The 13,548-nt window shown below is 43.2% G+C and overlaps 1 protein-coding gene across 2 annotated transcripts in view; it reads left to right on the top strand.

Annotated features, from left to right (window-relative positions):
• The first annotated feature begins 3,860 nt into the window (after window positions 1-3,860).
• The window catches only part of ADCY2 (adenylate cyclase 2), a 204,211-nt gene continuing 194,523 nt past the window's right edge, over window positions 3,861-13,548 (top strand). For both annotated transcript variants that reach the window (XM_053971425.1, XM_053971419.1), the window contains exon 1: window positions 3,861-4,151. In XM_053971425.1, coding sequence (XP_053827400.1) covers window positions 3,924-4,151 — 228 coding nt within the window. In that variant the 5' untranslated portion in view covers window positions 3,861-3,923. The remainder of the gene's footprint in view (window positions 4,152-13,548) is intronic.

The raw sequence follows: 13,548 nt of genomic DNA, 5'->3' as shown, positions 1-13,548 counted from the left end.
TGTTAATTTGTTAAATAAAAAGTAGAGCATTCAAATTAGAAGTTCAAATTCAGATTTGGATACTGCACAGTTTCGATTACCTTGTCCATATATAGAATTTTGCAGTTCTTATTTACATGACAGTGTGTTTTTTTTTTTCACTGGACCACTGCCTCTATCTAGAGATCTGCTCTAAGAACTGATGAGGGTTTTAGACATTAAGGTGTAGGACGTTTCTAGCTGAAATTTGAATGGAAAGATGCAGGTTTCTAGTTCGGAGAGGGAAAGTAGAGCAAGGAAGTCCATCAGCTGGACAAGAAAACACAGGAGTCCAATGGAAACACACCATAGAATTGTACAATCAGAATCGTAGATTATGCTGAGTTGGACACCAGCCTGATCTTACCCCATTCACTGTAACTCTTTGTGCCTGATCTGTGAGCCAGTTGCTCACCCATCACACAACATGGTGATCCAACTGTATGCTGGTTCTTTTGTCCAGAGGAATACTGTGAGACACATCACAGGTTTGCTGTGATATTTGCTCATCTCCTTCGTGAGATATCAAAAACTTTGCTGAAGTCCAAAAAGATTACATATAATGACGTTTCTAGATCAACGAGGTGGGTTACCCTGTTGAGAAAGGAAATCAGGTTTCACAAGCAGGATTTAAGCTGTGCTGGCTGTGAGTGATTACTGCATTGTCCTGTAGGTGCTTTTCAATACTTTCCAGAATAATATGTTTCATGATTTTACTGGACACTGAAGTGAGACTGACAGGCCCGTAGTTTCTGGGATCCTTCTTCTTGCCCTTCTTGAAAATCAAGACAATGTTCACCAGCTTCCAGGCAGATGGGACCTCTCTGGATGCCCAAGACTGCTCAAAAATCATCAAGACAGGTTTTGGAATGACATCAGCTAGCTCCTTGAGGATTCCTGGATGAATCCCTTCAGGCCCTGTAGATTTTTAGGGAACCAGCTGGAGCAGCATATCCCATAAAATTTCAGGGTTGACTGGAGTTGATAATTCTCTCAGTCATAGTCCTCCAGCTCAGGGCACTGAGATCCCCTTGTTCCATCATCCATGCAGAAGACCGAGGCAAAGAATACATTAAATACTTCTGCCTTCTTCATGTCCTTGTTTGGGAGGTGACCATCCTCATCCTCTAACTGACTGATGTTATTTCTACTCTGCCTATTCCCATTAATTTTTATTTCCCCCTACAGTTTTGGCCAACTTCTACTCCAGTTGAGCTTTGGCCACACCAATTTTCTCCCTACAGTGACAAGCAGCATCTCGGTTTTCTTCCTATGTCACCTGACCTTGCTTCCACTGGCCTTCCTTTTTCATCTTCCAAAACCAGATCCCTGTTCAGCCACGCTGGCCTTCTTGTAACATCAAGGAATTGCCTGCTCCTGCGCCCTTAGGAGGTGATGCTGCTACACGATCATTTTGCTTCCTTTTGTTACCATGTTACTTTCTCTTGCTCAGCTGTTGAAACACCTTATATCTGGTCTTTCAGAAGGGAGTTATGCTTATTCCATTGTTTTGGAAAGGCATGAGACACCACTGGGCAACCTTTGGGTTAATTAAGTTTTTGCTGTGCAATTATAATTTTATTTCCTGAGAAATTGCATGAGAGTAATATAATGAGGAATTAGCTGCTACAGGCATAAGATCTTACTGAAATAACAAACAAATTACATGATCATCATGGTAAACTCTTTGGAATGGCCTTTCCTGCTCAGGTTCAGGGAGCTGGAAAGCATTGGAAAGCTATTAAAGCAGAATCAGCTGGGGAAGAAGACAACTACTTCTACCATCTATATTAATATACTGTCTAAGTTTCAAATGCTTTTGCAAGGATGGTTGTTGTACTCATGGAACAGAGAACTTTCTTCATTTTGCTTGTTCAGATATTTTGCATTTTTGTGACTACTTACAGGATCATGAAATTATTCTTGAATTTTAAAGAAGTGTGTATGTGACACTGGTCTTTCCACCTCTGAGAGATCAAAACACCTTCAAATACCAAATTCTGAGATCTGCTTTTCCAAGAGGTTTTATGCTGTATTTCTGGCTTGGCTCTTGATTTTTTTTTTTTTTTAACTCCCTGTGCTTATCTCTCTATATATGTGTGTGTGACAGTGAGGGTGGCCAACTCCATAATTTTTGAAGTGACTGCAAGTAAAGCCTTTTCATGTTGCAAAAATTCTCACACCCACCTCTACTGACTCCTTCCCAGCAATTAATTCTGCCAGAATGTTCTCCCCACATAGATTTGTGTTCATCCTTCAATCTTACCACTGCTGCTTTTGAGAGTTTTTCACCCTCTCTCTCCCAAAACAGTAGGTGCGGTTGTAACTTTCCACTTCTCCTTTATGTGTTCCTCCTGCCCCAGAAAGTGCTTCAGGGGAAGGAAGAATGATAAACAAACAGCTTTTCTTCCATCCAGCCAGTTGAGAGGAACAGGGGGCAGGAAAGCTCAAGTCTCATCCATTTTAAAAACCTGAAGAATCTTAAGAGGCGCAAATATATGGACAGGGCTTTGGAGCTGTACGTGCTATTGGTTTCTCTGCATTGTTACACTCGTGGAGGAGGACCCATCTCTTCTTTTTCTGGGTAGAAAAATCAGTGGCACAGAATTTAGGTGTTAGATATAAATTAGTTCACAGTTTTGGTCTGTATAATCCTAGTTACATGCCTTCTCTTCCACCTGATTAATGGACAGCCCTCTATTCTGTCTCTCATTTATGACAATTTATGATCACTTATGTCTGCTCCAGTTTTTCCACCTTTTGTAGTAGCATAGTACTCCCAAATCTCTCTTGTTTCTAACATTACTCCAATCACCAGGAGACACCCTTGGGACATTCAGGCCCATTAGCATCTGTGTTGCTCTGTTCTCTTCCTCTCCTGGGAGCGTTTTGGCAGCCTCTATGAGTTTAAGGATGTGACAAAGCAACAACAGAGGCTGGAGAGTAGATCAGAGAGGGCAGAGACCGACTTAACCTATGGGGAGGGACATTCAGGGAAGCAATGGGCTGGGGATGCAGAACTGCCTGTAAATGCTGTGCATGACAGATATGTAACTTTATTGTGTTAGATGTCCAGCATCTTTCCAGTCTCTGCTTTGGCAGGAATTAAACAAATCCTTCGGAACATGGTAAGCTGGGGAAAAAATGTGTCATGCTTCTTTCTAACTTGAATGCTCGTTTTGACAAAAATCAATGTATGATTTCTAAAAAGGGGATTCCGCCTCCGGAAAAGGTACCCAGTGAAACAGTCCTGCAAGAGCCCTCCGCCCGTGGGAGCAATTTCAAAGCAATCTCCAAATGTCTCTCCCTCCCGAGCCGTGAGATGCTGCCACACACCCTGGGGAAGGCAGCGCCATCCCCGCGGGAGCCGGGCAGGGCCGGGGGCGGGCCGGGAGCGGCACACGCCGCGCTCTCCGCCCCACGGCGGCCGTCGGGAGCGGCACCTGCGGCGGCACCGCACCCCTCCGGGCGTCGAGGGCTCCCGGCCCCACTCAGATGGAGGCCGGGCAGGTGGCCCGACCCCCGGCTCTGGTGCGGAGGGGCGCGGGCTAGCGACGGTTTTCACGGTCGCCCGCGAAGGCACCTCCCGCTGCCGCCGCCGCCGCCCTGGGGCGCTTACTCTGGGCGGGCACCCGCTGCCCTCCCCGGCGAGGAGGAGCGCCTGCCGCCCCCGCCTCCGGGGGAGCCGGGCAAGGCATGTGCGTGCGGGGTGGCGCCTTCCGGAGGCGCACCAAGCCCCGGGCGGGCTGCGCGGCGGCCGCGGCATCCCGGCGCACCGTGCCCATGCCGCCGCCGCGGCTCCTCCTCTCCGCCTCCCGCGCGGGAGCGCGCCCCGCTCCACTCCCCGGCTGCCTCCTGCAGCAGCGGCGGCGGCGGCTCTGAGGGAGTTGCGCGGGCTCTGCCCGATGTGGCAAGAAGCGATGATGATGAGGAGGAGACGACGCTACCTGCTAGAGCGGGCAGAGCAGGCGGGCGGCGGCTGCGGGGCGAGCGGCGAACAGTCCCGCTCCCGGGACTGGCTCTACGAGTCCTACTACTGCATGAGCCAGCAGCACCCGCTCATCGTCTTCCTGCTCCTCATCGTGATGGGCGCCTGCCTAGCTCTGCTCGCCGTCTTCTTCGCCTCTGGGCTGGTAAGAGACGCCCTCCCGGTCTGGGACCCGCTCCATCCCCGTGTTCCCGGGCATCCCCGCTGCCGCCGCCCGGCATCCCCTCTCCTGTCGCCCCGCTGGCATCGCCGTACCCGGCACTCTCAGCCGAGGCGGACGGGGCGGGACGGGACGGGGCGGCCGCGAGCCGGTGCTGCAGCTCCTGCGGCGGAAAGTTGGTGGCGGGAGGCGCCGAGGTGGCGGCGGGGTCCGGGGAACCCCCGCCCGAACTTTGCTGCCCGATATTTAGAGGCGACGCTGGAGCAGCGGCCGCGCGGCTGATGGAGCGAAAACTGAGTCAACAAGCGCATCGAGTTTAATTCACTTAATTCCTTGGCTCCGCTGTCTTCCAACTCGCGGCTTGGCCGTGGTGGCCTTTGTAGTGGCAGGGTTTTAGTCACCGCACAAAAATGCAGACGGTACCTGTATCTGAAGTAATATTTTTAGTGCAAGTAAGCAGGGGCTGTGCCCCTCCTTGTGCTAGCCCCCTCCATCCCCTGTGATACCATTTTCTAGCATTTGACCCATTTTCTCAAGAAAGCTTTTGGGACAGTACAGCCTTCGTTTTTAAGGAAGGTGAAGTTGTTCGGATGTCTTTTCTGCGTGCTCAGTGTGGGGTTTCCAGGCTTTGGGAAGAAAAATGTGTCACAGCAGCAGGTGACAGTCGGTATCAGTTTATCTCCCCTGAAATGGGTGGCGTTTTGCCCTTGCAAAGGAAAAGCTGCAGAGGGCAGTAAAATTCTTGGTCCTTTACAGAGTTTTCCTGCTGTTGATGATGAGGCAGGCTGTTTGCATTACTGTGTACTTCTGAAGTAAATGGGAATTGGAGTGGTCTCAGACTATTCCCCTCCCTTAAAAAAAAAAAAAAAAAAAGAATCTTTTGATGGTCTTCTGGAAAGCTGAATGTTTATTGAATAGAGCTAGTTATCTCTAAAGGCAAGGATGAGCAGGTCGGTATAATCCAATGGATTCTCCTAGAGGCACTACAGCTAGTGTTTGCTTATCCTGCTTTCTTGCTTGACCAAACTTTTGTCTTAAAACCTGCAGGAACTGCCTGCAGGATTAGCTAAGCTTTGAGTCAGTTGGTGGTTTATTTCCTTTTGGTGTTTGTATTAGTTGTACTTTAAGCTTTTTGTTCAACCATTCCTACTAAATGGAAAACAGTTGTGCAAGTGAGGCCAGTAATGGTGATGCTTCATAATTCAGTTGTTTAATGTCCAAATGTTTAAATTTTGGAGCTCTGTGTGCAAAATACAGGCTTGACCACTTATCTCTTTCTAGTATGTTAATGTGGGTGCTTGCCCATCAGGGCTGAAGGGACTGTTGGAAGGTGGAATTGGATGTCTGTTGGGCAGAGTTAACTGTGGATATGTACACTGTACTTGCCCACAGTCAAGGTGGCAGAATTCGGGCTTGACAGTGTTTAGTACTAAATTTTGTACTTTTCAGTTGTGGTATGGTCTGCAGTTTGTTTACAAGTTGCATGTGGTTATTTTGGTAATTTCATCTCTTGAGGTAAATCATTTGCAGTAATGGAGGTGGCATAAAAGTGGACTCGATGGAAGGACTGCTGAAAGTTATGGAAACAAAACTGTGAACTGGCTGAATCTTGCCAGGCGTTACTTCTTCAGAAACAGTGAATTCAGTAGTTCAGTCTGCATTTGGAATTCCAGACATACCGGAAGAGGAAAAAAAATGCTTTTAAAACCGTTTCCTGAGCCTTTATCTTCCTGTAGTTAACAACTGGATGGGTGAGTGGAGAAAGAGGTGTGTTTCATCCAAGTTTCCAGTCGACAGATGAAAGAAACTTCAGGCAGAGAGAAAGCTTGCCTATATGAACTTCCAGCCACAGGATGGTGGACAAAATCCTTTGGAACCCTGCCCAGAATTTCACCTAAAAGTGCTTTATTATTGTCTAGTTTCTAGTTGCATTTGTGATTATAAAGTATTCCTGAAGGTTTAGATCTCTTTCTCCTGCGTCTGAGTGAAGGTTACATATTTTATAGAGCTGTGGATTTTTAATCTTTTTTTTTTGTGCCTGATAATATAAAAAGGACATATGGTTAAGAGTATCTGAGCCACAAAATCTGGTATTGATATCCTTATCTTTCATCTTGCACAACTTGTACAGGTGTGATTGTTTTGACAGAAAACGTAATTTTGTAGAGAAGGCCCAGTGGAAGTGAAGTGGGATAGTTCTGTGCAGATCTGTGCTATGCATCTGAAGTTAAGGGAAATATTTCTTAACAGTTTCCTTTAGATTTTGTACAAAGCAGTTAAGAATTCACTGAAAATTACTTAAGCCTATTGTGGAGAAAAAACTCCAAAATGACTCACTATAACACTCATTTTGGATTTCTTGCTTGTGCTTCGTAGAACAGTTTAGAACATGGAACGTGGGATTGGACATTGTTAGGATGGATATTCATGAAGTGTGAAGAATATTCATGTTCTAGGCTGTCTTAAAAAAACCCTGGAATCCAATGGAAGTGAGAGGACACTTTCCTTCTATTTTAATGTTTTATTTGGTTGTTAAAATATATCACTGTGGTGTCTGAATTGCCTTTTTTTGGTGTTTTTTCATGTGGCAAAGTATTCTTAAGTGTTTCCAAACAAAGCCAGCCACACAGGGGATGTATTTTACTTATTCAGCTCTTTCAACCTGTCAGAATACAAGCGATAGCCTTCCTGATTTCAGATGAAAAATTTATGAAAGCTGTTGCAAAATTACAGTAAACAAGATTACTTACAAAGTGTGCCTGGAAATCAGATTACTTTTCTTTCAGACAATGTACTGCTATTATTACCGAGAGAGGTTTCTTGGGAGATTTTGCTTTTGTTTCAGAGAACTATTGTGATTTTGACCTTTGGAATTAAGCACTCTATCTCTCCAACACTAGATATAAAACTTGAGTCAGCTTGAACGATGACCATTTACAGCTTGTAGTTTAAAATAATGTAGTGATAGTATCAGCCTTTGAATTTCCTGTGTCAGAGTATCCTCTGTATTTCTCTACCTGGCGTGAACTGCAAGCTGGCAAAATGAGATCAGTCATCCATGTTTAGCTGCTGCTTTAATCGATAGAGAGTAAATTATTTTCCCAAACCTGCAAAAGCTTTTCTGGGCTTAAAAATGCCAGAGGTCAGATTCATTTTCTCTCTGACTATTGTGTTGTTCTTTCAATATAATATGTTTGAAAAACTCATTATTTGCCCGTCTCTCCCTTTTTAGTACTAAAAGCTTATGACCATTTTTAGTGGTATCTAGAACATTTTTGTCTCTGGCAAGAGCATATCTCTGCAACTGCAATTTGCAGGAGATTTTAAAAAAAGAGCCATTTTTAAATTCATAGTGTAAAATATGAGTGTACCTGAAATATCTGAAGTTGTGATTAATTTCTTCCATGATTAAACAAAAACTCTGAAGATAGGGTGATGCCCAAATTGTACAATTTATTGGAAGGCCATAACTTTCCTTTATCCATGCATTTTTCTAGACTTAAAAGAGTGCCTAGTCCATAGATAAAGGCTTCAATAAGTACCTACACTTCAGGGATATCAAAATCTTTTAGCACTTGTGTTGTAAGTGGGATTTAAGTAAGATTTAAACCTGTTGTGATCTTCTTTCTGTTCCTTTTCTGAAAACCTATGGTTCACCAGTCTGCTACCAGACACACATGTTTTCTTTCAGGCTGGCCTGTTCCCCTTGCTCAAGACCTGTAAGCCTGCGGTGTGATGTTAACATTAGCTGCAGCCCTTATCTCCCTCCCAAATTCTTGCTGCCATGTGTGACCTTGCAAAGCTCTTAAGATGTGGTTGCTGGTGTGTAGGCTCTGGTGTGTCAACGCGTGTTTCTTGAGGGTGTCCTTGGCCAAACGGAGCATGTGTTGAGCAAAAAGTGCTTCTGCAAGGTGGCATGGTGTTGCCTTCCCTCTTCCAAAGCACTCTGAGATTGTACTGGATCAGCCACCTAAGGACTGTCTGTAGAGCAGAGGTATTAGTTGCCCCCTCAACCACTTCTTTGAAGTTCCTGAAAAGCTCAGGATTGTGCTGGTAGGCTCAGTTTAGATTTGTGAACCTTTTTATGGATTTATAAATTCAAGAAACTAAAGGTTGGCTGCACATCTGTTTTACTGACATATCCAAATACCTAGTGTAGCAAAAAGGGGAGCAGTCAGTGGTTCTTAAAGAGGGGGTACAATTAACTACATAGATGTACCTGCAGCATGGCAGATGTACATTCTGCAGGAGTTGGTTTACTGGCATCAGACTGACTGAACTTACCATCAGCTGATCCTGCATTGAAGAAGAAGTAGCTGCCTCATTCTGAAGGAGTACGTGAAAACTTTCTGGCTGCCAACCTGACTGGCAGAGAACTGTTTCTGTGCAAGGAGAAGATCAGGAGAGTCCTGTAAGCCTCTTGGGGTTTGAACTGAGGTGTGACATTTCTTCCCTCTAATTGATGTTATTCCTGAAATAAATTCTTGCTGTTTCCGGTAAAAGCTGGACATCAGCCAAGCCCTTCCAGATTTCCATGATCAAAATCTCATCTTGAAATGAAGGGGGAAAAGTCTTCCAGGTCCATGTGGAAAACGTAATCTTAGCATGTTTCATCATTCTCTAAAAGCATCTGATGTGTACCTCTGGTAATGTTCTCATCTCATCAGTTTGCCTCTGAAAAATTCATGCATCCACACCAAAATTCATCCATCCACACAATGATGACGTGATTTTGTATCTGTATTCTTGAGATGCTCTGTTATAACCTAATTGCATGGAATAATACAGGCATACTATAAGACCATTTGTACTCTCAATTTTAGGATATCTATTGAGATCAACCCTGTGTAATTTACAGCTTTTTTTAGTTTAAGAGCACCAACTGTTTTCCCAAAGCCAAAGAATAACCAAGGTCTGAAAACCTTGGAATCTTTGCAGACTGAAAGTAAGCCAAAGCATCTGTTAACAGTGTTTCCAAACTCCCGATATATTCATTCTCCCAAGAAGAAAGCAAAATCACAGCAAAAGTAATGAAGTAAAAAAATCCTCACTAATTGAAGGACAAGCAGAAGTTTTTTGCATGCTTGGTGCTATGGTTGTTGTGCTCAGGTGGTATCCTACCTCTCCTTAAACTCTTTCTGCCATACTGCTGCTACTACCAACATGACAAGGAATTCAAAATAAACATCAGTGTATTTACAATGCCTTTTCTTTCCACAGTTCCAGTTATAATTGACTGTACAGTTCTGCTTTCAAGTCCCTTATTAAAATGTTCCATGAGGAAACCCCATGTTTCTAATTCTTTTTTTCTTGTCTCTAGATACCATATAGCAGTATATTCTTCTAGCTATAGTTGCTGGTTACTTGATGCAGTCTTAGGATATTGCTATCCCTGCCAGATGTTCCTTCTGATGTTCTCTGAGAGTGACTTTCTAAAGGCAGTATTACCTCTTTAGTGAGGCAGGAAAGGTTGCTGTATCTTCCTGTCTGAAGCAGGAATTGCCTGGCTTTCTGTCTGGTTTCAGCCCTCAGTACTGCATCAGTCTGGGCTGCTACTTCTTTCATTCGCTAATGACACTCGCAGTACATCTGTGGTTACTTTTATTGCTGCTAAGAGCTTGTCTCATTTGCCAGTCCCTAACAAGTCTGGAAACAGAGCCATCAAGTTAATGAGCTGCTGGTGGCAACCTCACTTTGCATGCCTCTGTTTCATCTTTCATATTGAAAAACCTGAATTCTGGATAAGAATTGGCTAAAACTATGAGTATGGCAATATTGGAAAAATGCTTAGTCTTTAATTGTAATCTTAATAAATTGAAGTTTTATGAATACCTTGGCAATAGAAAACTTATTTAATGCCACAAATTGTGCCTCAAAATGGTGGATCCACAACTGCTAATCATTACTGCAGCTGACAGACATGATAAATAACATTCTGACTAGAGCTGTTGTTTACTGGTGTGCAATGGGAATAAGACAGATGATGGATTAGGCTCTGATTGTCTGCTGTCTTTATCAGCCTCAAGCCAGGTATGTGGATTCACAAATCCTGTACTGGGAACTTCATAGTGGATCTGCCATGGACTTGTGAATACCTGTCTGCCTATCTTCCTTAAATTTTTATAAATTGGTTTCAAGTTCCTTGTTGTGGACAGATACATCCAGCCCATTTGTTGGCTCCTACAAAATGGTGAATATATTTCTTTGAACCCTCAAGGGCTCTTTTAGATTAAGGACCTTAGCCAGAGGTCATGGTCTCTGTGTTTACACTGTGATTAAGAAAAGTTCTTGTTACAACAGTAGTGGTCACTGGAGCCTTCCAGTGACTCCAAACTGATGGACACTTCACACAGATAGATGTGTTCTGCAAATCTCTTGAGCAGCTGGGTGTGCTGCACAAAGTGCAGCTGAACACCTGTAGTGTTTGATTCTATGCCTACCTCTCCAGTCACAGCAGAGCTGTGATCCCAAAGAATTATGTGCTGCCATAGTAGCTTCTGCATATTTCAAAAAGAATTGAATCAGCTCAAGTCACGTTGATCTGTGATGATGAGAAGATACCAACAGATTAAACTTCTGTTTTGGGGGATCTGGATCCAAAAATAAGTGAATTGGCACAGTTCTGCCCTTTTTTCCCTGACTTTTTTTTTTCTTTGAGCATCAAACCTGATGAAAAAACCTAAAACTCAGAACAGCTCAATACATTTTCTTTTCCATGTCTTTTGTTTTTATATCTTGAATAAACAACCTTCAGACACTGACCCTGATTCAGGTGATGCTGAAAATTGAAGGGACTGTTGCACCATCTGTACGGGGGAGTGTGAGGCTGTGTCTACACTTACTCTCCCAGTTGTCTCTTTTACCAAGCTGTATAGAAACATTTTCTTTATCTCTTCTCTAAACAGAACTCTTGGTTTTAGTGTGCATATAGGATATAAAAGCCCCTTGCTGTTTCTGGTGTGACCCTGTTCCTGGCTTGTGTCTGGGAGGGGCAGAGGAAATGACCACAAATGATGATGGTGTTAGTCTGAACATTTTCTTCTTTCGCCATCCATAGTTCTAGTTTTGAAGGTTTTCTTACCTGGAAGGTGTGCTCCAGAGTGCAGGAGCAATGGCTTCTGGTTGCATACACCAGAGATCAGCTGGGGTGAGAGGTGCTCTAGCCCACCTCTCTGTTTCCCAAATAGCTTCTCAGAGCTGCTCAGTAAGGTCTGCAAAAGTAGGTAGAACTTTTTTCCACCTGCCTCCCACAGCTGAATTGTGTGCTGTGGGACATTTTAAAGACCCTAAATGCTATGGCTGGCACAGAGGATCTGCTCACTGACTGGATAAATGGGATTGCTGTCCTTCAATTCAATCCCCTTCTCCAATTTGCTAGTACTTTGGTCAGTCTGGAAAATTCTAGGAAGACTGGATTCCCCCCAGCTCCTTTTCCAGCAACACTGATTTCAGGCTGAGGACTTGGACACGTTACTTCCTCTGAGAGAAGTGTTAGGAAAACAGATGCTCTTTGAATTTGGCTCAGCACCTGCTTGGTAGTGCTTCTGTTCTTAGAATTGTTTAGGTTGGAAAAGGCCATCAAATCCAGCCATTAATCCATCACTGCCAGGTCCACCATTAAGCCATATCCCTAAGTGACACATCGACATGTATTTTAAGTACCTCCAGGAATGGTGACTTCAGCACTTCCCTGGGTAGCCTGTTCACCCTTTTGATGAAGGGATTTTTCCGAATATGCAATCTAAACCTCCCCTGGTGCAACTTGAGGCCATTTTCTCTTTTTCCATATTTTGTTACTGGGTGAAAGAGACCAAGACCCACCTTGCTCTGCCTTTCAGATAAATGTAGAAATATTAAGGTTCCCCACTGAACAACATTTTCTCCAGGCTAGACAACCTTAGTTCCTTCAGCTGCTCCTCATATATCATTTCAGTTGCTTCATATACCTTGGCAGGTGGGTGGATTCTATTTCCTTGCTGCAGGTATTGTGATAGTGCTTTGTAGCAGCACAGTGGTCTGAGAACTGTCTAGTCTGGTCAAGACCTAGGAGGACACGGTAGGGGAGCTTGTCTAGACCAGTAGCTTGTCCTGTAAGCCCCAGTGGGGATCCCTACCCTGCTAACTCATGCCAGACAATGGCCACAAACTCTCACTGGGGACTGGGGCTTGTTTTCTACACCAGTGAGCTCTGGGAATTTTTAGACCTGACTGATAGGTGATGGGATTTTATAAAGTTGTAATGTGACATCTATTTAACAATAAAATAATTTACCAGATTGATTTTGTTTTCTTTGGTTTTTTTTTTTTTTTATTTTCTTACCTGTGCTTTAATGAAATAGGGTAACAGTACTTATGAAAAAGCTGCCAACTAACACAAAAATGTCTGTATTTGCATAATCTGTTTTGCTGTATTTCTTATTATTTAGTCTGAAGTTTTACTCCTCGGATGTTATTTGGCAATTATATTTTAAATGTAAGTTAACATGTTTGTATCCTTTATTTGAAATCTTATCATAATAGAAATAATAGCCATTGCAGGATGTGGTCCTGATCATGGAGTCAAAAATGAAATGAGAAATATCTTAGGTTTGAAGTTAGTTGAACTGAGAGAACCATGAGAGCGTGGACAGTATCCTTAGGGGAGTAAACTTTAAGAACATTGTTGTGATAGTAGTAATGGTGTTTAGCGTGTAATTGCACAACCTTAAGAAACACTTGAAAAGTAATTACAAGCTGACAGTAGTGCCTTTCAATTTTGAAGCTGTTTTTCATGCTACCCTATTATGCCTGTTCATTAAATCTTAGGAATATTCTTGCAAGATGTATTTTTAAAAGACCCATTAGAGAGAGGAGCCTAAGTGTACCTTTTTCTTTGTTAAACAGACCCTTAAAATGAGCAGTTTCCTTATGTGCTGAAGCTCATGTGCTCCCTGGTTCAAATTTTGTCATTCTTACTTTTAAGTGAGTTGCATCTTGACACTTTTTCTTGATTACAGCCAGATCCTCAAGTTATTATGTCAGGAGGAAAATGGTGAGGGAAAGCCACCTTTTCGCTTCGATTTAAAAGTGACAGCCAAAATATGTAACTGTCACTATTAAATAGCTCAAAGAGTCAGATGAGTACTTCTGACTTCTACAAATCTAAATGAATATTTCATACTTCCATGAATCTATATGGGTACAAGAAAGGCCGTAATTTCACTTTTAATATATGTTACAGTGCAGTTAATCTGAAAAATATGTCTTTGAGTCTTGTGAAGTATTGTATTATCCATAATGTTTAGCTGATGGAGCTTTTTCAACTACATGTTTTGAATATATTTAACTAAAAAATACATGTTCTTCCTAAGTGTTGTACTCATTTTATCTTCTATATATTGTG

Source organism: Vidua macroura, chromosome 1 (genome assembly GCF_024509145.1).
Source record: "Vidua macroura isolate BioBank_ID:100142 chromosome 1, ASM2450914v1, whole genome shotgun sequence".
Taxonomy (NCBI): domain Eukaryota; kingdom Metazoa; phylum Chordata; class Aves; order Passeriformes; family Viduidae; genus Vidua; species Vidua macroura.
This window is presented reverse-complemented; position numbering and strand designations above follow the sequence as displayed.